The sequence below is a fragment of the Erinaceus europaeus genome, chromosome 4 (genome assembly GCF_950295315.1).
Source record: "Erinaceus europaeus chromosome 4, mEriEur2.1, whole genome shotgun sequence".
Lineage (NCBI taxonomy): Eukaryota > Metazoa > Chordata > Mammalia > Eulipotyphla > Erinaceidae > Erinaceus > Erinaceus europaeus.
The window spans coordinates 122,702,198-122,724,899 of NC_080165.1; the positions used below are offsets into that span (position 1 = coordinate 122,702,198).

Here is a 22,702-nt window from a genome sequence, read left to right on the forward strand (position 1 = left end):
TACTATTTACTCTGAAATATCCTGAAAGGTTAAACAATGAGAAATGTGCATGGCTAAGCACAAATATATACTATGTTTCACACATACTCACACTATAAAGAAAAACACAAGAAACCAAGACCTCCAGTAAGAAAAGTAAAGTCATGCTGCAGAATTAGACTCATACAGATAATGTTCTGTTAAAAGTTCCATTATAGGGGATGCTTAACCATGCTCAAGGTCCCAGATTTGAGCTTCTAGTCACCACATGGGAACATTATGCAAAAGAGTAGCATTACAAATCATGGAGCAATACTGTGGTTTCTCCCCGTCTCTTTTTCTCTCCCTCTCTGTCTCTCACCATCTGTCTCGTAAAAAAGAAAAAATATGTCTAGTACAAGCAGTGGAATGGCCCAGATGTTAAGTCCAACTAAAGCTCTGATGACAAAAAGTAAAAATATTAAGACAGACAGAATGTGAAATAATTAAATTTTGATATAAACACTAATATTAAATGTACAAGAGAGTCAGCAAAATAATCCATGTGGATAGTGTGCTTGCTTTGCCATGCATGAGACCCAGGCTCAACTGGAAGAAGATTCAGTGCTGGGGTGTCTTTCCCTCTCCTTTCATTTCTCTCTCTACATCTGAAAAAAAAGTCAACCTGGAGCTGTGATTCTTGAACAGCCGTGGCAAATATAAATAAAGAAAAATACTATTGGAAAAATGGAATACTTGAGAAAATATTCATTACAGAATATACCAAAATAAATTCTAGATGAATGGAGTTATAAAGTGTAATGACAAAATAAAATAAATACATCCATTTGATCTCAGATAAATGAAAATTTTATAATTATAAAGGCATATAACAAATCTAACAGAAAGTTTATATCTGTAAGCAAGTGTGTGTGAAAGTATATATATATATATATGTATATATATATAGCAAATATAGTTATAGCTATACAAGATTATCTAGATTCTAAGTACATAACATTTTTTAAAGTTCTACAGGTTAAAAAAGTATAAAAATAGTGACATACAAAGAAAATTGGGAGCAACTGGGAACAGCATAATAGTTATGCAAAAAGACTCTCATGCCTGAGTCTCTGAAGTCCCAAGTTCACTCCCCAGCCTTCACCATAAACTAGAGCTGAACAGTGCTCTGGTACCCCTCTCTCTCACTTTCTCTCTTTAAAATACAATAAAATAAATATTAAAATAAAATAATAAACTACAAAAATTATAATAACCACTTTTCTATTATTGGTTATAGTATTATACAGCTCTAACAAATACATTGATATAAGTGCACACTAAGAGCAAAATGAATTTTTTTATTTATAAAATGAAAACACTGATAAAACCATAGGATACAACTTCACACAATTCCCACCACCAGAAACTCCGCAAAATGAAATTTTATACAAAATATATTAACATATATTATGGAATTTCTTAAACTGGTCTGCAGGTGTCTATCTTTCTCTCTCCCTCTCTGTCTTTCCCTCCTCTCTCCATTTCTCTCTGTCCTATCCAACAATGATGACATCAATAACAACAACAATAACAAAAGACAACAAGGGCGAAAAAGGGAAAATAAATAAATATTTTAAAAAGTTTTAAAAAATTAGAAAAAAAAAGGTCACCAGGAGCAGTGGATTTGAAATGCTGGCACCAAGCTCCAGCAATAATCCTGGCAGCAAATAAATAAATAAAATAAACTATTCAAACCAATAGACCTCATTTCAGAGACATTCTAACAGAGATCATCAGACTACACATGAAGGTAAAGGTGTGTTAAAGAATTATATCCAACTTTGCAATTTAGTTTTAAATTGAAATGAATGCATAATCATATCCAATCAAATCTTGACTACTGCATTTAAAGGTTTAAAATAACGTAATTATCAATCTAGGACCAATAGAATTGTACAGTCCTTAATAGTATAAAGACACAAGTGGTACACATTACCATGTATGTTGGAAAAAAATGTGTGAAGTGGCTTTTCCCCCCTTATATACTAGAAACCATTAAATAGAATCCCGGTTTCATAGTGGATGAAATATATTTTTAAACTTTATATCCAACAAAAGAAAGATACTAGAGAAGAGAAATTTGAATGAAGGAGAAAGGGAATTGTCTAAATGAAACATTTCTTTGTCAAGATTGAGAGTCAATAGCCAATATTTAATAGAAATAAAAAGTATGGCAAGAATACAGTGTAGATACTACTTAAAAGAAAAGTTCCCTTAAAAGAGCATAAAAATGGGGACCGGGTGGTTGCACAACAGTTAAGCACACACATTACACTGCTCAAAGACTTGGTTTCAGCCCCCAGTCTCCACCTGCAGAAGGGAAGCTTCATGAGCAGTGGTTCAAGCCCCTGATCCTCACCTGTCATACGAAAGCTTCACGCGTGGTGAAGTAGATGTCTCTCTGTCTCTCTCCCTCTCAATCTCACCCTCCTCTCTCAATTTCTCTCTGTCTCTAACCAATAAAAAATAAAGAGTTCACCATGAATTTCAATCCTAAAACGGCGCCAGTCTTAATCTCACCATTCAGTCGCTATTACTGCCACTTATACGGATATCTTCGCCCACCCTGTCCAACGTTTGACTTCTCGTCATCCAATCTGGTCCTCTATGCCTACACTGAACTTCTCTGTTCCAGACTCTTGGAAACAGAGTTGGCAGTCAGCTGAGGTCAAGAACAAACACCTCATCACAGACCCCTGCAAGCGTCAACCCGGCTTTGACCTAGCACGTTATGATTGGGCCCTCCTCAATCGCTATCAAATAGGCCATGGCCGGTGCGCCGCTATGTTCCATCGCTGGGGAGCCAGAGAAGACCCGAACTGCCCCTGCGGCTCCAGACAGACTATGACCCACATAGTCAACGACTGCCACCTCTCCAGATTCAAAGGAGGTCTCGAAACTTTACATCAGGCTCAACCTGACGCTGTTGACTGGCTAAGGAAGAAGGGCAAACGCTAGAAGAAGACTGCCACTTAAAGTCCTATATATGCAATTTTTTGCTTTCTAGGTTATTGACTATATTTCAGTATGTAATTTCTCTTTGTTCCTCCTACAAAAGCGACATATCCCTTAATGAATGCCACCATTTCACAATAGGAACTATAAATCCTATAAAACCTTCTAATAAATAAAAAGCATTAAAATTATACTTGATAGCTGCATTATTAATAATAGATAAGGGGGGAGAGCCAATCAACAGATGACTAAACTAAACGCCAAGCAACAGATGACTGACTAAAGAAGTTATAGGACATATATTCCATGGAATACTACTCTGAAATCAACAAGGTAATATTGTATCCTCTGGAAAAAAATGGGAGGAATTGGAGGTGATTGTGCTTAGCAAAATAAGTGAAGAGTGGAAAGACAACTACCAGATGGTTTTACTTATGTGTAGAATCTAGAGATATGATTGATATGAACTTGACAAAAAAAATCCAAACACAACAGAATCAAGTAAAATGTTTTTAAGACTTATGAGAACTATGGTGGTTATCTTTGTGAGCTGGGAGGGTGGGATACAGAACTTTGGTGGTAGGTATGATGTGGAACTAGACAGTGTAATCTTACAATCTTGTAACAAACTATTAATAGCAAATAAAATTTTTTAAAAAAATTACATGTTGGAGACTGTTGATTGACCAGAGTATATATATTTGTACATATCTGCAAAAACATGTTTGCATATGTATATGTCAGCTGATTCATGTGCCTATGTAGGTAAATATACTAAAATTATATCTTGTTATAAAATATAATTAAATATGAAATTACTTAACATGACACACAAAATCTGCTTCTAGGAAATTACATGGATAATGTAAGAATGAAAATAATAATATTAATAAAATTTACTATAAATGACCTCCTAAAATATTTTGGTTATCTTTTCATAAGAATAATAGCTCTTACCTTTTGGGGCATGTTTTACATCCTTGACACAGACTTCACTTAAGGAACCAACTGGATCACAATAACATGGCTGGCATGGGCTTGGGTAATTTGGAGATACCTAAAAATATTAAAATAATATTAATCCAGTGTAACAAAAACACCATTATTTTTCAGTTCAGCAAAATTTTAAAGGAATCATTTACTAGTACATAGTGTTACTACATTGGAAATTATAAGAAAATATCTTTGGTATATGTTATAATTCTAAAATACATATCCTTTAAATGACACAAATAGTGTATAATAGTGCAATAGTATAATAAATAAGTAGGAATCTGTTACCTACATTCAATGCATAGCAAAGCAAGCCCTCGTCAGTTTAATTATATTGTTTCCATTCTTGAATTTTTTTTTTCCTTCAGGGTTATTGCTGGGCTTGGTGCCTGCACCATGAATGCACAGCTCCTGGAGGCCATTTTTCCCCCTTTTGTTGCCCTTGTTATTGTAGCCTCATTGTGGTTATTATTATTACCATTGTTGATGTTGTTCGTTGTTGGATAGGACAGAGAGAAATGGAGAGAGGAGGGGAAGAAAGAGAGGGGGAGAGAAAGATAGACACCTGCAGACATGCCTGTGAAGCGACTCCCCTTCAGGTGGGGAGCGGGGGGCTCGAACCGGGATCTTTACGCCGGTTCCTGCTTTGCGCCACGAGCGCTTAACCCACTGCGCCACCACCCGACCCCCTCTTGAATTTTTAAATGAGAATTTTCAGTCTTTTAAATATATAAATATAAGTCTGAATCCTTTCTATTTTAAGGATGCAATTACTATAACAAACACAAATAACAATATTTACTTCTGTTCTCTAATGTTAGTAATCCATAATAAAATCTTGTTTTAGTTGTTTGTTTTTTATTACAACAGAGTTCAAAAACCATTAAGTAACCGCCAAAATAATTTTTCAGTAACATTTTTATATTGGTTACTGTATAATTATTTTAAACAAAATTATACTTGGACTTTTAAAAAGATCATACTGAAACAGATTTTCTGAACAGAGAGCACAAGTTAGGAGGAAGCAATGTATGTTTCATAATATATAAGGCACATATGTGAACTTGTGCAATTGCTTATTTTGTTTGAAAGGATATTAACAACTATAGTGATGCTAAATTAAAATTAAAAGGGGTTCTGTATAAACACCTCATAAGAGTCCTCACATATTTTAAACATTCGAATAGCTAGTATATTTTAATACATTGTTTTTTTAATTAGATAAATTTAGACTATTTAAATAAACTGTACATACGTCACTTATTTTCTAGATGCAATAGCATAAACACAAAACAAAAATATTTATCTTTTTTTGGATATACTGATATACTGCTGCCTATATGTGTACATATATTCAAATGCATAAATGTGGACATATGTAGTCTCCATATATAGTCTTTATACATGTACACATCGACTTAATTTATAATATAAACTTATATGACAATATAAATCAGTGTCATACTTACAGCTATTTATATGACTAATAAAATTAAACAATAGTGTTCATAGTACATTTTCAAAAATTTATCATTTATCTATGACTCATCTGTATTTTTAAGTAATGACTTCGAAAAATACAAATTTGTCAGGCCTGAACTTTGCCTTAAATAAGGTTGCATAGGTAACAAGTGTGAAAATTTCTGATGAACAGAAGGAGTTAAGTGGTAACACAGAAAAACAGTATTTAGGGGGAAAAGAGAGGCTACAATGCAAAACAGTGAAGTCAAGCAATGTTTCACAGAAAGAATGACACTAAATTAGAGTGTGACTGACATATGAATAACAATTTAGGAGTGGAACTGGGAGAAGGGTTTAATATCAAGATAAAAATTTTTAAAAACCTTGTGAATCTAAGGAAAAATCTTTTAGATTAAATTTAGTTTCCTGTAAAAATGATCTATGATTCTATTGATAAACTTAAGTAAACATAAGTCTGTTCATTCTTTCCCTTTTTAATTACTGGTAAAACTACCCAAAATAGACCAATTTAGAAACACTTGAATATCTGAGATTCTATGAATGTATCTACTTTATTATTCTAATGCTGTTGAAATAATTGTTTAATAATTCTCTAAGTAAACATTATACTTTTTATGTATATGTACCATTTAACTAGAAAATATATGCACTAGATAAATTGTACATATATATATCAAATTGTAAGAAAATAATGTTAAGAACATTGTAGCAATGAATTATATAGATTAGAACTGCAAAAGACAAATGGGCTTCTATCTCAATACTAAGCACATAAAAGTCTTCAAATTTTAATATACAATACAGCATAAATACTTTTAGAAGTATGAAAATACCAAAGCTTGATTCACTTAAAGCAATTTGATTTATAATAAAATTTGATCATGTTTCCTGTTTAGATAATGGCAGTATATTTTGTACGGATCTGACACAATAATTGCCAGCATGAAAATATCACTCAATTATTTTACTGTTTACTGAGAGGCCTCTATTTAATTCATTACCTCTTGTATTTATTGTGATAAACAGAGAACAATTAGGACCCCCCTACCACTTTATGCAATAACCCAGGGTCACAAGCAGGAAAGCTTGCATTCCACAGCTATGCCATTTCCTAGACCATCAAACTACCTACTAAAAGACTAAAATTCTATCAACACTGTACAAATACAATGTAAATAAGATATGTCTACAAAAAGATATAAAATTATTTTTAAAGAGCTGATCAAAAACTGGATGACTCACATACCCACCAACAGAAGAGCAGATTAAATATTATAGGGCATTCATTCAAAGGAATACTAATCAGCAATATTTTTGAAGTTTTGTTGGTGCAGACATCATGGATAAATCTCTACATGTCAAGTGAAAGAATAAAACTGTATGCACTTTATGATTTCATTTTTATGAAGTTCACAAGGGAGAAAACTAATATATGTTCTAAACATCAGAACAGGGTTTGCCTTGGGGGTTAAGGTAGACTTGAATAAAGCACAATGGAACTTCTTGGAGAGATGGAAATGTTTTATAACACATCTCCAAATATTTGTGTCAGTTCCCATTATATACTACTCCTAGTCACCCTTTAGAATTTGAAGCCTATCAAAATTATTTTTCCATATAATGTCTTTGCATGAAAAAGCCAAAGTGACACTTTATGAAGGAAAAGGCATACTTTACCCCTTTTGGTCTGAAGAAACCATCAATACACGTCTCACAGTTTATGCCAGCAGTATTTTGGGTGCAGTTAACGCACACACCACCTCCAATGTACTTTCCATGTATATTTAAACTCAGATTTCTTATGGCAATATTTTCATCATAATAGCATTCTTCAGCTTTTCCATGACAATTGCATGCTACATTAGGAACAAATAAATTCATAAACATTACTTTCACGTTTTAGATATATTTGAAAATAATTGTAACTTGATAAGTATATTATATGGGAAATTATATTATAGTTATATTTGCATAATAGAACAAAGTATCTAGAAAGCATTCATAGCTTTAGTCATATTTATAAGTTCACCTTTGTAATGAACCTTGAGTCAATTAAAATATAAACAATTCTCAACAACTGTACTGTTAAACATTACCCTCCCCAATAAAGTGATTTTTAAGAATGTAAATATATATATATATGTAAACAACTAGGTAGTTTTTAATAATTGACTGGTTTTACCCAATAAATCCCAGTTTTTATATGGCTCAACCTATTATAGTTATTTAAAATGGAGAAAAATAGGCCTCTACAGCAGTTGTTCAAGTTACCACCCAGATTAAATATTTAATCTAGGGCTGGGGAGACAGCTTAATAGTTATGCAAAAAACTTTCAAGCCTGAGTCTCCAAAGTCCCAGGTTCAATCCCCAGCACCACCATAAGCCAGAGCTGAGCAGTACTCTGGTAGCTCTCTCTGTGTATCTTTCTCTCTGTATCCCTCTTTCACTAAAATAAATAAATAGTATTTAATCTAATAGCAATTTGAACCACTCACAAATTAATCTGCAGAATCTGAATCAGCAAGAATGAGCTAATTTTCATGATAATCCCTCCACTTCTGTCTGACCTGGTGAGAAGATAATTTTCCTCAAAAATATTTTCTTTATATACTTTAAAAATATATTTTATGGGGGGGGGGCTGGGCGGTAGCGCAGCAGGTTAAGCGCACATGGCGCAAAGCTCAAGGACTGGTGTATGGATCCAGCTCACCACTTGCAAGGGTTTACTTCGCAAGTGGTGAAGCGCGTCTGTAGATGTATCTTTCTCTCCTCCTCTCTATCATCCCCTCCTCTTTCGATTTCTCTCTGTCTTATCCAAAAACAACAACAATTGTAACAACAATAAGAATAATAACAACCACAACAAGGGCAACAAAGAGGAAAAAATAACCTCTAGTAGCAGTGGATTTGTAGTGCTGGCACCAAACCCCAGTAATAACCCTTATATATAGATATAATATATAGATAATATGTAATATAGATAATATTATATATAATATATATATTATGATAATATATATTATGGTGCAAGGACCTAGGTTCAGGCCCCCAGCCCCCACCTAAAAGGGGAAAGCTTCACAAGCAGTGGAAGCAGTGTTGCAGGTGTCTCTCTGTCTCTCTCTTTCTATTTCCCCCTACCTTCTCAATTTCTGTCTGTCTCTAGCTGATAAATAAAGATAATAAAAAATGTAAATAAGGCAGAACAAATTGTTTAATATATATATATATTGGTTTATAGTAAAGTTGTTGTCACATGGATACAATGTCTTATTTCCCCATGATAGTTTGCCCTTGTTGTTTATCATTGTTGGTGTTGTTATTGCTGTCATTGTTTTTGGATAGGACAGAGAGAAATCGAAATCCAGAGAAGAGGGGAAGACAGAGGGGGCGAGAGAAGAACCTGCAGACCTGCTTCACTATTTGTGAAGCGACCCCGTGCTGATGGGGAACCAGTGGCTCAAACTGGGATCCTTAGGATGGTTCTTGCACTTAGTCCCATGTTTGCTTAACCCACTGCGCTACTGCCCAGCCCCCAGGTGCTCTCTTTCAGCCTCTCTCTCATCCCCAGTAAACCACAGCTAATTAAAGTTTCGCCATATATTTTAACTTTCTTTTAAACCTTCCATTTTTTTTTTTTTACAATTCTTGAGAGCCCCTTTCATTTTGTGAAGTAAGATGCTAGCCAAATCAGTCCTTTCACACTCCACACAGTAAGGATTCTCTGCCCTTGCTCTGATTGTAGTGTGAAGGAATGTACCTACACAGTTTTCCCTCTGCAGCCTTGGAGGACAAGGATTGATAGCAACTGCTCAAAAAGAGATATTTGTGACTATACTCAGCAGTTCGCTATTTCAAGATATGTCTAAGATAGTACTATCAAACTGTGTTTTTAGAAAAAGTTTAGCAATGGAATAAAAATTCTTAAAAGATACATCCTGCCCTAAATAAACTAGATTGATGAAAATCCAAATTAAACTCAAATGAATTAGAAGGTGATTACTCATCTTATAGAGGGATTTGTTATGCTACAAAAGGATTTTTGTAAATGTTAAGGTCATTGTAATACAATTCAGCTGGAAAACATTTATACAAGCTTTTAGGATTATGTACATTACCAAAAACACAATGTATGTACAAGGTTTATGTTTAAGGCACCACATTTAATTTACAGGTTTTAAAAAGTGTTTATTTTTCAGTCTAGCAATCTAAACCTTTTTGGCCTTTACAGGACTTTGCCCTCAATGTAAAGCAACAATTTTAGAAACTGTCCCATTCTCTAAAGGGAGACTGAGTCAACATACTCTGCTATTTAAGGAAGATTGATCCTGAAATGAGTGCAGTCTAGAATGTTCCTACCTATGACCATGAAATGTGAGTTCAGACCAACAGGGGTGCAGAGATTATACAGACTCCTATGAATAGACATAGGCCATAGGTTAGATTGATGGGGTTTACACTTAACAATTAATGGTATTTATATATTGTCCCCATATTTGGGAGCTACTTTCTGTCCTAATCCAGTTTTCTAGTCCTATTCCCAACTCTGACACCATCTTCCCAGATAATACTTTTAGCCACATGTGACTGGCCCAGGCAAAAATTAAAAGATAATAATAATAAAGTTGTGTGCCCCTTGGAATATACCTAAAATAGATGTCCTAGATTCTTTCAACATAAAGACCCCAAATCTCAATTGCTATATTCTTATCTTCAGGTTCCTGATTGTTAAACAATTTGTTTTATTTTATATCTTAATGCTTTTTGGCCACCAAGTTGCAGATGCTATCATGATGCTAACCTGACTTCGTTGGGCAGACGACTTTACAATGAGTTCTGGAACCCCACTTCCCCAAAGCCCTATGCCACTAGGGAAAGATAGATATAGGCTGGGGGGGGGGGGTGTAGATCGACCTGTCAAAGCCCATGTACAGTGGAGAAGCAATTACAAAAGCCAGAACTCTCACTATCTGTACCTCATAAAGATCAGTAATAAAAAAAAGAGAAGGAAAGAGAGGAAGAAAGAACGAAAGGAAGAAAGAAATACAACCACTCATCTGCATCACAGAGATAAAATTGTGTCATAAATTTTAAAAAATAGCATAGTAGTGGGACCTGTGATGAGGCATCGTAGATGAATCATTGAACCCTCAAGTGTGAGGTCCTGAGAGCAGTCCCCAGCATCCCATGTGCCAGAATGGTGCTCTGGGTCTGTTTCTCTACTCAGGAATACAGAAATCAATGTAAATATACGGAACTCTCCTTCCACATTGCTTTGTCCATCACTGTCAGTGATACGTCTCAATAGTCTTTTGTTCCTTTGATAAAACTCCTATGTACAAGTGCAAAGTGTAAAGAATATTGCTGACCCACTTAGCACTACATATTCATGATTCTGTGACAGATGTTAAAGGCAACAAGAAGAACCACTACGACTAAATGCGACTCATACTGTGCTTGCTGATTTTATGCAATCAAAAAAAATCAATTAAAGTTTGCTGGAAAGCAAATATAAATGGGCAAAAGCTAACTTCAAAGAATTTTTATATATATATATGTATACATGTACATACACAAACATATATGTATACATATACATATACAGTTTTTTGGGGAGTTAATGGTTTACAGATGTTGACACATAGGCACAACCCTTCACCTCCCCATGATAGCTGTCTAGGTGTCTGGAAGATACTCACTTCCCCTACCTAGATCCTCTTCCCAATCATTCGTGATAATCCTAAATTCCCATCTCATCCTTTTCTTTTCTCTGATTTGTTTTCCCCTTTCTTTTCTAGACTCCTGTCCAAATTTCAGCTTATGCTTCCCCTTACTGTTTTTTTTTTTAAAAACCTCTGAAAGAGTTCATTCAGTATTGGTCTTAATCTTTATGGTTTATCTCATTCAGCATGATACCTCCAAGTTCTGATCATGTTTGCTTTCATTTAAAGAAGCTGTGGAGAACATGAAGGAATATCAGGAATGGCCACTGGTGGATAACTGAAGAAAAAAAAAGGAAGGAAGGAAAGAAGAAAGAAAGAAAGAAAGAAAGAAAGAAAGAAAGAAAGAAAGAAAGAAAGAAAGGAAGAAAGAAAGGAAGGAAGGAAGGAAGAGAGAGAGAGAGAAAGAAAAGAAAGCTTGCTATAGAATGCTACTGAGTAGTGGTGACTCTCTCAGATGCGGGTGAGTAAGAGGGGAGATTTTTAATCCAAAATATCTTCAGAAGCAAGTAAATACAGATCAACAGTCAAAAGAACTAAATACAGAGAATGGGGTTTAAGACATTAACAGTACGTGCAGAATCTTAAGCTGTAAAGACTGCTTATTTTATGCATGGATAATTTTTTATGATTAAAATTTGCTGTAGGGACCAGGCAGTGACACACCTAGTTGAATGTACATGTTACAATGTGCGAGGACCCAGGTTTAATCTCCCAATCCCCACCAACAGGAGGGGAAGCTTTACAAGCTGTGACGCAGAGATTTAGGTCTCCCTTTTTCTCTCTTCTTCATCTCCCTGTTTCCCCTTAATTTCTCTCTGACCCTATCAAATAAATAAAAATTTAAAAAGACACTATAATTAAAAAATAAAACAAATATGACTTCCTGTGACTCCATAATTTTAAGTAATTTCCATGTCCAATACACTAAATTTTTTTACTCAGTAAATACAGAGTAGAAATGTCAACAACTATGTTTGGAAATTACATATACCTAATTTAATTGAAAAATGTAACTAAGGAAATGGACGCAGTAAGGAAATAAAGTACTAAAAAATATTAGCTAAAATGGGCTTTGTGATTAGATTGGTTATAAATGAAGGACAGGTTTTTATCTTTAAGTCTCATATTGGCCTGAGCATATATCTAGAAATAAAATTTCCTCTGGTGTTCCTACTGTGCCAGTTCATAATATTAGGTTGCATGGTCACCTGGGACACGTCTTGGGTAACAGCCTTTAAAATGAAACCGAGCATATGAATTGTCTTCAAAAATGACTATTAAAGATAAATGAGGATTTCTTAGTATGTGTTCTTAGTATGTGTTCGAGTAGATAGTTTTTTTTTTTAATATTGCGCTTAACCCGCTGCGCTACCGCCCGACTCCCAGTTTTTTTTTTAAATATTTATTTACTTATTTATTTTCCCTATTCTTGCTCTTGTTTTATTTTTGTAGTTATTATTGTTGTTGTTATTGACGTCGTCGTTGTTGGATGGGACAAAGAGAAATGGAAAGAGGAGGGGAAGACAGAGAGGGGGAGATAAAGATAGACTCCTTCAGACCTGCTTCACCGCCTGTGAAGTGACTCCCCTGCAGGTGGGGAGCCAGGGGCTCAAACCAGATCCTCAGGCTGGTTCTTGTGCTTTGTGTGGGCCATGTGCGCTTAACCCACTGCGCTACCGCCCGACTCTGCCCAGTTTTTTCTTTATTATTATTATCTTTAGTTATTGGATAGAGACAGCCAGAAATTAAGAGGAAGGGGGAGAAAAGAGAGGGAGTGAGACAGAGAGACACGTACAGCCCTGCTTTACCACTTGGGAAGCTTTCCTTTTGCAGGTGGGGAACAGGGGCTTGAACCCAGATCATTGTGCCTTGTAAATGTGCACTCAACCGGCTGCATCATCACCCGGCCCTTAGCCAGTTGTTTCATTGGTTTTCATGACTGACATTTCTCTCGGCTGTCATTACCCACCCAATAGTGCTATCGTATTGTTTAGTCATGAACACAGTGATGCCACTGGAAATGCTAGCATTTCACACAGCTACTAATGAGAAATTATTCATTTAAAATATTAATCCTAATTATTAAAATGAGTATTATTCCCCTATGTATTTGATGTTTGCATCCGGCTATCTTTTATTCATATTTTCCTCTACACTTTTCAGCTACTGCCCCAAACACCAACTTTCAACATATGTCAACAATAAATCAGAGTGTTTTTTTTAAAGATCATAAATCAGTGTGAGCAAATAAGACAAAACCTCTCTCCTATGGTATTTCCTTCCTTTCAGATATGACAAAATTCAAAAGCATATTTATTAGGGGCATGAGAATGGAGAAAGTAAGGAGTTTCAGATAAGAGCAACAAGAATATTCGGGAGCTATACTGGCTTTAGAACCATTTTCTAAACATGCATGTTCAGGTGACTTGCCTTGTATAGTTTAGGTTTCCTTGAATGTTTATTTACATTTTTTTTTTTTTGCCACAAGGGTTATTATTGCTGGGGCTTAGTGCCAGCACAATGAATCCACCATTCCTAAGGGCCTGTTTTTCTTTCTTTCTTTCTTCTTCTTTCCTTCCTTTCTTTCTTTCTTTCTTTCTTTCTTTTTTTAATATATGTTATTAGTTAGGCCACAGAAATTGAGAGCAGAGGAGCCCTCACTGTAGAGCAGCAAAGGCAGGGACTGCCTCATTCTCCAAAGGAAGGCTGGGTCATCTTACTCTGCCACTCGAAGATTGATCCTGAAATAAATGCAGCCCAGAATGTTCTAGCTGTGACCATGGACTGCAAACTCAAACTGACAGGAGCTCAGAGGTCACATAGGGTCCTGTGCTAAATAGGAATATATATGGGCCCTAACTCAGATCGAAGGGGCAAACAGTTAATGCTATTTATATACTTTCCTTATGTTTGGGAGTTTCTCGCTGCCCTAATATAGCTTTCTAGCCTTATGCTCAATTTGACACCATCATCCTCCCAGACAATATCTGTTCATCTGCATGTTAACTACCAAGCTCAGGCAAAAATTACTAAAGTCATGAGCCCCTTGGAACATACCTAAAATAAACTCCCTAGCTTCTTCCCACTTGAAGACCCCTATTCTCAGCTGTTCTATTCTTAACTTTGGATTCCTGTGGATTAAACAAGTTGTCCTGCTTTACATCTTACTGCTTTACATCTTACTGCCTTTCAGCCATCAAGTTGCAGATGCTACTATGATTTCATCCTGACTTGGGCAAATAACCTCATCAATGTGTCCCTAAGTCTCACCTCTCCAGAGACCTACTGCACAGACTGCGGAAATGGATGACCTCTCAATGCCTATGTCTTGTGGAGAAGCAATTATAGGAGCCAGGCCTTCTACCTTCTGCACTCCATAAAGAATTTTGGCCCATCCTCCCAGAGAGATAGAGACTCCAGTAGTGGAGATGGAACACGGAACTCTGGTGGTAGAAACTGTATGGAATTGCACCCTTGTTATCTTACAATCTCATTAATCATTATTAAATCACTAATAAAAAATTTTTAAACAGACACCTGTATACCTGTCTCACTGCATACATTTCTATTTGTCTATATTTACCTTAGATTTTAAGGTTTAGTTCCATACTGAAGATAGTAAGTGCCTAATTGTGTTTGTACATAGTTCTCATATTTTTTCATGGTGTTTCATAAATATTTGATAAATGGAAGAAAAAATCCCCCACCCGGAGAGTCGCTTCACAGGCAGTGAAGCAGGTCTGCAGGTGTCTATCTTTCTCTCCCCTTCTCTGTCTTTCCCTCCTCTCTTGATTTCTCTCTGTCTTATCTAACAACAACATCAATAACAACAACAATAATAGCTACAACAACAATAAAAAACAACAAGGGCAACAAAAGGGAAAATAAATATCAAAAAAAGAAAAGAAAAAATTTTCTGACAAAAATGAATACCTAGGGGCCAAGTGGTAATGTACCCAGGAGAGGACATATAGTATACTCACCAAGCCTGAAGATCCAAGTTCAAGACCCTAGTCCCACCCTAGATTTCACAAGAAATGGAGCAATGTTATAGCTCTCTCTGTCTCTCTGTCTCCTATCTGTCTCTCTATCTCCTATGTGTCTTACTCTTTCTCCTTCCCCCTCTATTAAAAAAAATAATAACAGAAGAGGGGGATCTGAGTTCAAACCCTCAGTCCCCACCTGAAGGGGAAATGTTTTACCAATGGTACCTCTGTAGGTATCTCTCTTGTCTTTATCTTTCCCTACCCCCTTCTCTCTCAATTTCTTCCTGTCCTATCAAATTATATGAATAAAATTTAAAAAATAAAGAAATCAAGTAAAAATGAAAAAACAAAATGACAAAGTGGTATAGGCACTATGCCCCAGCAATAATAACCTTGGTGGGTAAGGAAAAAAAACAACAGTGACTACAATAGCAATGTAAAAGTGTTTGAGAGTTCTTATCTAGGATAACTTATATAAACCAGAAAAGTAAGCTTATCTAAAATCATCACATGTTAATATCATTGCTGCCCCAGGAAAGGAAGAATTACATATGCCCTTGGCTTCACAGAAACATACCTTCACATTCAGTTTTAGTCAGGAAAGTTCCAGCTCTCCAAGGTTTCTGATGGAATCCAGGGCAGCAGTGGTCACAGCTTTCACCACAGGTATTATGCTCACATTCACAGTGGGATTTCTAGTTAAAAAAAATAGTTTGGGGGTAGGGGGCAGGGAGAAGAAGATACCGTAAATATTTTTTTTGAGAATCCTAAGTGAAGTCTCTTTCCTAAAAAGTAGAATAGAGATAAGAGGAATTTTCTAGACTATGTACCAAAGTGTCAAATTCATGTCAATCTGGGAAAAGAAAAAGAAGCAGTCTTGAAGGTGTGTATAATTGTTCAGTACCAGTACAAGAAGCTCCAACCTGATTCTGGAAGCATAGTACTTAGACACAGAAGAGCCCAATTGGAAGTGGCTGAAGACTAAATTTCCTCCTCTACTGTTGAGTTATGAGAATTTTGAGGTGAGATTTGTTCACTGTAAGATTTCCCTTGGAGTTCTATTAACCTTGTAGTACAATGGAAAAAGGGAAGGCAAGGGCTCTTTGGCATGAAAGGGGACATACACAATTGAAACCAAAAGACTTAATCTAATGTCTGTGTCTATTCTGAGTAGTTGCTTTTCACTGCATGACATGTGGACCTTCAAAAACTAAGGAACCCTGTCCACTAGTATACCTGACAGACATAACCCACACTCAGGACAAAGTCCCACCACAACAATGGCAAGAGAATTATGTCAGGACATTTGAACCATCCATGGATGGTAAAGCTGGATGCATTGATACAAGATTTTAAAAAATTAGTTTGAGGGAAATAATTTATTTAAGAGACAGAGGCAGAGAAAGAGACCATACCAACAGCACCATACCAACAGAAATTTCCTTCAGTGCAATGGATATCAGACTTGACTTTGGGTCAGACACATGGCAAAGCAGCACACTATCCAAGTGAGCTGGCCCAGAAATTTTTATTATAGTTTTAGTGGAGACATTTTTATTATAGTTTTAGTGGAGACAGTTTTTATTGCTATCTGTATTCACTTACCTTACTATTTGATTTATTTTCTTTCATATACTGAAGAGTAAATTATTTTGTATTTCACCAGTTTGTTTTTTTATAACTGAAAAAAATAAATGCCTACCCAATCTTTTTTTTTAGATTCTGTTGACTTAATACATTTTCATTAATGAAACAAACAAACAAAAAACTGATCCCAAATCATTCTAGAATTGTGTGACCTGAAAATTTTAAACAGTGTCAAATATTTTTATCTACTCCATTCCTTATTGCTTTAGCCATATCTGAGCACCCTGCTACTTGGTCATTTATATTTACTTGCATGTCTATTTTTCATTTGCTTGCATTATTATTATTTTTTGATGAAACTTTTAAAATAAATTGTCAGATTGATTGATGGTAGGCTTTCTCCAAAGCTAAATCATATGGCTGGCTGTCATAGCTAGAGAAGTTTCTAAATAGATAGTTCAGTTTGGAGCCTTTTTAGAAAAAAAAAACTAATCTTTTTTCTGATACTGTGATGACTGACTTCAAAGTCTATCATCCTAACTGCCAGCTCTATTTCATTCTAGCATGACTTTCTGTTACACCATCTAAGTGAGGACCTGACACCCATTCACAGAGTCCCTGTCAGCAAAGCCTCTCATGAAGCATTTTACAGTTCGGGAATTCATTTTGCTGAAGCATCCTATAAATATACATACATTTGTCACTGGATCAAGTGGACAAGCCCTGGCATGACCATAGCAGATACACATTCCTCCAACTGAAATATCCTTGACCGAGTAGTAATACTGCAAAAAGCAATTCAAAGAGAAATCCTGTTAAGATGACTGCAGGGTGAAAGTATAACAACACAACATTCAGTTTAAAATCTTACCTAACACTTTTATTCTTAGTTTGCAGTGGGATTGCATTTCTGCAGGATAATTGAGGTCTCAAAAAGGGAATAAGTAATACAAATACCCAAAGAAAGAATACCCCTGATTTGTTTGTTAGATGGTATTATAGAAATATTTTTCAATAGACAATTCAAAATCCTTGCTAAAATAGCTGTTATACACTGCAAGTTGATATTAAGAGATACAGGAAAATAGTTCTTCTTCATAACAATTGTTATGTGATAAAAAACTTTTTTATCACACAGGAACATCATTATTAATGAATCAAAGGAACCTCATTATTAATAAGCTTAAGTCGATGGATTTTAATAGGATGAACAAACTAAAGAGAATCAAGTTCATAACAGTTTATTTCTTGGTTTTTTGGTTGTTGTTGTTGTTTTTTTTTTTGTATTATCTTTATTTGTGTATAGGATAGTGACAGCCAGAGATCTAGAAGGAAAGGGGTGATAGAGAAAAAGAGAGACACCTGCAACACTGCTTCATCACTCATAAAGCTTTCTTCTGCAGGGGGGGACCAGGAGCTTGAAAGGGGTTCTTGCTCATTATAACCTGTGTGCTGAACCAGGTGAGCCACCGCCCTGCCCCCATAACAGTATATGTTTTAACCACATTAAGAGTGAAACACAAAGTCGTTATAAAAATGTTTTAACATAATAAGTAAGAAGTAAACTAGTTATGTTGAACACACAACTGTTTTTCATCATTTTTATGTTAAAAGGTTCATATAAGTACTTTCCCATTTGAAGTTAATATAGAGCCATATTTCTAATTATTTTAAATTATTCAGCTATTTTAAAGCATTCGTTCCTTTACTTGGCACTTTCTCCCACAATTTTAGTTTCTCCCTCAATCCTCTTTTCACCTTTGCTTTGAGTCAAATAGCAGATATTCATTAGCTCAGATTTTCCTAATGAATTTCTAGCTGAATTGACTTGATAATAATGACGTATAGGGACATATAAGAGAGGTGACAAAAACTAATAAATGTGGTAAGGAAATTTAAGGGAAACAAATATCATTCATAACTTCATGTCATAATCCTACAAAATTTATTTAAACACCAGAAAATGGCTCTCCTGCTAATTTGAAAAAAAAAACAAATTATTATCTTTATTTATTAAATAGAGACAGCCAGAAATTGAGAGGAAGGGGAGACAGAGAGAGACACAGAGAGAGAGAGAGAGAGAAGCAGAGACAAGACACCTGAAGACCTGCTTCACCACTGTCGAAGCTTTCCCCCTACAGGTGAGGACCAGGGGCTTGAACGGGTGCTCAATCAGGTTTGCCCCCAAACCATTTTTCTTGATATTCTATTCATAAAGGAAAATTAAAAAGTATATAGAACCATTTTTTTCCTAAGGCTCTTTTATAAAATCTATGGTTGATTTACTAAGTATAAATATAAAGTATTAGATTAGACAAAATTCTCTATACCCTGTTAACATCACCCAGGACTAGGTACAATATCAGTTTTCCAACTTTTCCTTATACTTATTGGATCACAATCTACATTTATATAAGATTACTAGCTAATTCTATGTATGCAAATTAAAGTTTAAGATACATTAAGATATTTGTGCATATATGTGCACTGCATTATGATATAAGATAAACACTTATTGTGAGTTGTAACCAATGATATTTCACAGCTCTTATTCTTGTAGCAACTCCTCAAAACTAATTATAATAGTAATAAAGATCACTTAAAATGACAAAGAGCTAATTTAACCACCAAAAATTAGATGATGAACTGGACACTATGATCTCCATTCTGCAATAAGGAAATTACATTTTAGAAATGTAAAAAAGTTTTATAAATGACATATATCTAATAAATGGCAAAACTTAGATTCGAACAGAGGTGTCTTTTTAATTTTAAAGTCTGATAATAACTACTGCAAATCACTGAGCACTATCTTTTTAAATTATGTAGCAAACAGTTAAAAAGAAGAGAATAATATAATTCACAGGCTTTAATATGATTTATCATAACTTACTCTTCGTGTGACAATGGGGTCAATTTCCCTTGGGTCTTTGTGTGCAAGCATCATCAAATCTGCATTCAAGGTGCGGATCCTCTGAAATCTCAGACGAATGTATCTAGCAGAGGTAAATTCTAACAGTTCAGGAGAAGGCTCATCAGCACTTGGTCTTCCATTTATCAAAGAGATATGAATCTATACAATGTAGGAAATAATTTAACAATGAAGTTACTGAAAATTGAATATCTGGTTTCATTTTATTCATTTAAAAAATATTTGGTAGCATAGAGAAATGAACCCAGGGCCCTACATATGATCACTAACACGACTGAGCAGTCTCTAAAGGCTGAATTTTTCATTCTTTTACCTCAGATGAGGAGAGGGAAATACATATTACATAGCATAGCACTGCTCAAGGCATTGTGGAGTTGCTGTTTTTGTCAACGGTGCTTTCATGAGGTGCTTTTCCCAAAATAACCAGGCAGTCTTATATTTCCTGCCTGGAGTATACTGAGGTAAGTGAGTCTTCTCTAAACATGGACAAGCAGTTCACTTGCTTTGATTTAGGTGTTCTCTATATACAGCGAAATACCTTTATCCCTCTGCATTTCATATACCTGACCTTTCTAGGATTTCCATAACATTTTAAATCAAAAAAATTAAATCAATTATCTTTTTCTGAAAATTATCGTGCCTTAAAATTATTTAATAGTCTATTCCGTAGTAAAAAAAAAAAGACAAGATTTGGTATAAAAAGGTTATAAAATATGAGAAAAAAAACAGGAACCTTAAAGAAATTAATGTAATTCAGAATTTGAAAGTATATAATTATTGAGACATTACAGAGAAAGCTAGAACAAATCCTCAGACTGATATTTTAATAAGTTGTTTGGGTTCTGTTTAGATTTTAGTAACTAATAGATGAACAAAATCAACAGTTCACCAAAGAGTTAACATATTCTTTGAAAAACATACACTTTAAAAATGTAATATATATATATATTTTAGCATAAGTGCCACCAGTAGAAATTCAAACCATGTTGCCTTCAGTATATATCTGGAGAAACTGAAAAGGAACTACCCTCCAAAGTTGCATGAAATCACATGTTTTCAAGGGATTTTCACACAGAAAAAGAATTCTAATAGGAATAAAACATTTGATGAAATTCAAAGATCTGTCACAGATAGATGGTTTAGTTCCATAACAGCAAAAAGACTCCTGTAAATCAATAAAGAAAAAAAAAAAAAAACCAACAAACTAAGACAAAAGATATGAGAAAACTATTCTAGGAAAATTTTTTCTCTTAAACACCCAAGAAGATAATGAACATTTTAAAGAGAGAACTAACTGAAATTCCAGGAATAAGTTTATGCTCTTGTTAAAGTTATAACTCTCCCCACACCCCCATATTGATAATACTCTCTGATAGCAATATTGAGGGAGAGTAAGTATTCTCATATACTTATATATGGGAATGTTAAATAGTACAAGCCTCCACTAAGATGATTTTAGCTATAACAAACAAAATCACCAGTGCATAAAATTTTGACCATGAAATAACACTTCCAAGAAATTATATTGTACATGCACATATATATTACATATATATATGTATATGTATTCATATGGCGTTAGCAAAAGAACAAGATTGGAAACAATACTCTGTAACTGGTTAAATAAAATAGGCATTTACAATGTGACTTATGTAAATTATGTATTTTATGTATAAATAAAATGAAGAAATTCTCTTTTATTTATTTAAGAAAGATAGGAGGAGAAAGAACTAGACATGATTCTGTACATGTGCTGCTGGAATTGAACTCAGGACCTCATACTTGAGAGCCTTAATGCTCTATCCACTGTGCCATCTCCCAGACCACAAGAAATTTTCAATATACTAATGGAGATAAGTTATTTCTCCTTGTTGTGCTTTGTAAATGTAGTAACTATCAATAAAATAAGTAAATCCAAGTTGCTAAAATATTTTGAAATTGGAAGATTCTAGAATGAACACACAAGCATGAGGAAAAAGACATAGAAAGGAAGAAGAAAGGAGTCTTACCTTGGACAAGAGCTTCTGAGCTACATAACAATCAGTTCATACAAGAAAAGAGATTTGAGGTCACTCTCTGAAATTTCCGTGCACTTCTGCAGGATAATATGTACTTTGTATTAATTATATTTTTGACAGGGGAGTTCATAATATATATTTCTATTCTTAAGACCGTGCATTTATATAATACCTGGGAATATTTTCCAAGCAAATAGCCAATCAACTACTTGAGCCACTAGAGAAATTAACACAGCTGATGGAAAGTGAATTCTGATGTCACATAAAGTGTAAAAATGTCTCATAAGAAATTTACTAAATGTGCCTACTGAGTTTATCTTGGATAGTTAGTAAACAGAAAGAAAGGAAAGAAGGAAGGAAGGAAGGAAGGAAGGAAGGAAGGAAGGAAGGAAGGAAGGAAGGAAGGAAGGAAGGAAGGAAGGAAGGGAGAATGGAAGAAGAAAAAAAATCATTTAATTAACATACTTGAGGATGATATAATACAGGTCTCCTACAACACTGAATTTCAAAAGTGACTTTCCTAAATGTATTAATTTCAAAGATACTTTATAGTCCAAAACTCTGGTATCTCACTTGTAACCTAGAAACATGTTTAAATTTAAGTTGTCCCGGGAGTCAGTCGGGCAGTAGTGCAGCGGGTTAAGTGCACGTGACGCAAAGCACAAGGACTGGCTTAAGGATCCTGGTTCGAGCCCCCAGCTCCGCATCTGCAGAGGAGTCCCTTCACAGGCAGTGAAGCAAGTCTGCAGGTGTCTATCTTTCTCTCCACCTCTCTGTCTTCCCCTCCTCTCTCCATTTCTCTCTGTTCTATCTAACAACAACATCAACAATAGTAACTTCAACAACAATAAAAAGAAAACAAGGGCAACAAAAAGGTAAATAAATAAATATATATATATTAAATTAAGTTGCCCCTATTACTTAAGGTATCAATTAAAGGTTGAGAAAATGAATAAGTAAATGAGCAAACATACTTAGCAATTAAATCTAGCTTCCCAATGAGATTA

At 34.9% G+C, this 22,702-nt stretch overlaps 1 protein-coding gene across 1 annotated transcript in view; it reads right to left on the reverse strand.

Moving 5' to 3' along the window:
* LAMA2 (laminin subunit alpha 2) overlaps positions 1-22,702 on the reverse strand; it is a 711,163-nt gene that overhangs the window by 416,068 nt on the left and 272,393 nt on the right. The window contains exons 5-9 of the mRNA XM_060190486.1: positions 19,639-19,818; positions 17,441-17,530; positions 15,736-15,853; positions 7,129-7,307; positions 3,934-4,033 (exon numbers count right to left, since the gene is read on the reverse strand). Coding sequence (XP_060046469.1) covers positions 3,934-4,033; positions 7,129-7,307; positions 15,736-15,853; positions 17,441-17,530; positions 19,639-19,818 — 667 coding nt within the window. The remainder of the gene's footprint in view (positions 1-3,933; positions 4,034-7,128; positions 7,308-15,735; positions 15,854-17,440; positions 17,531-19,638; positions 19,819-22,702) is intronic.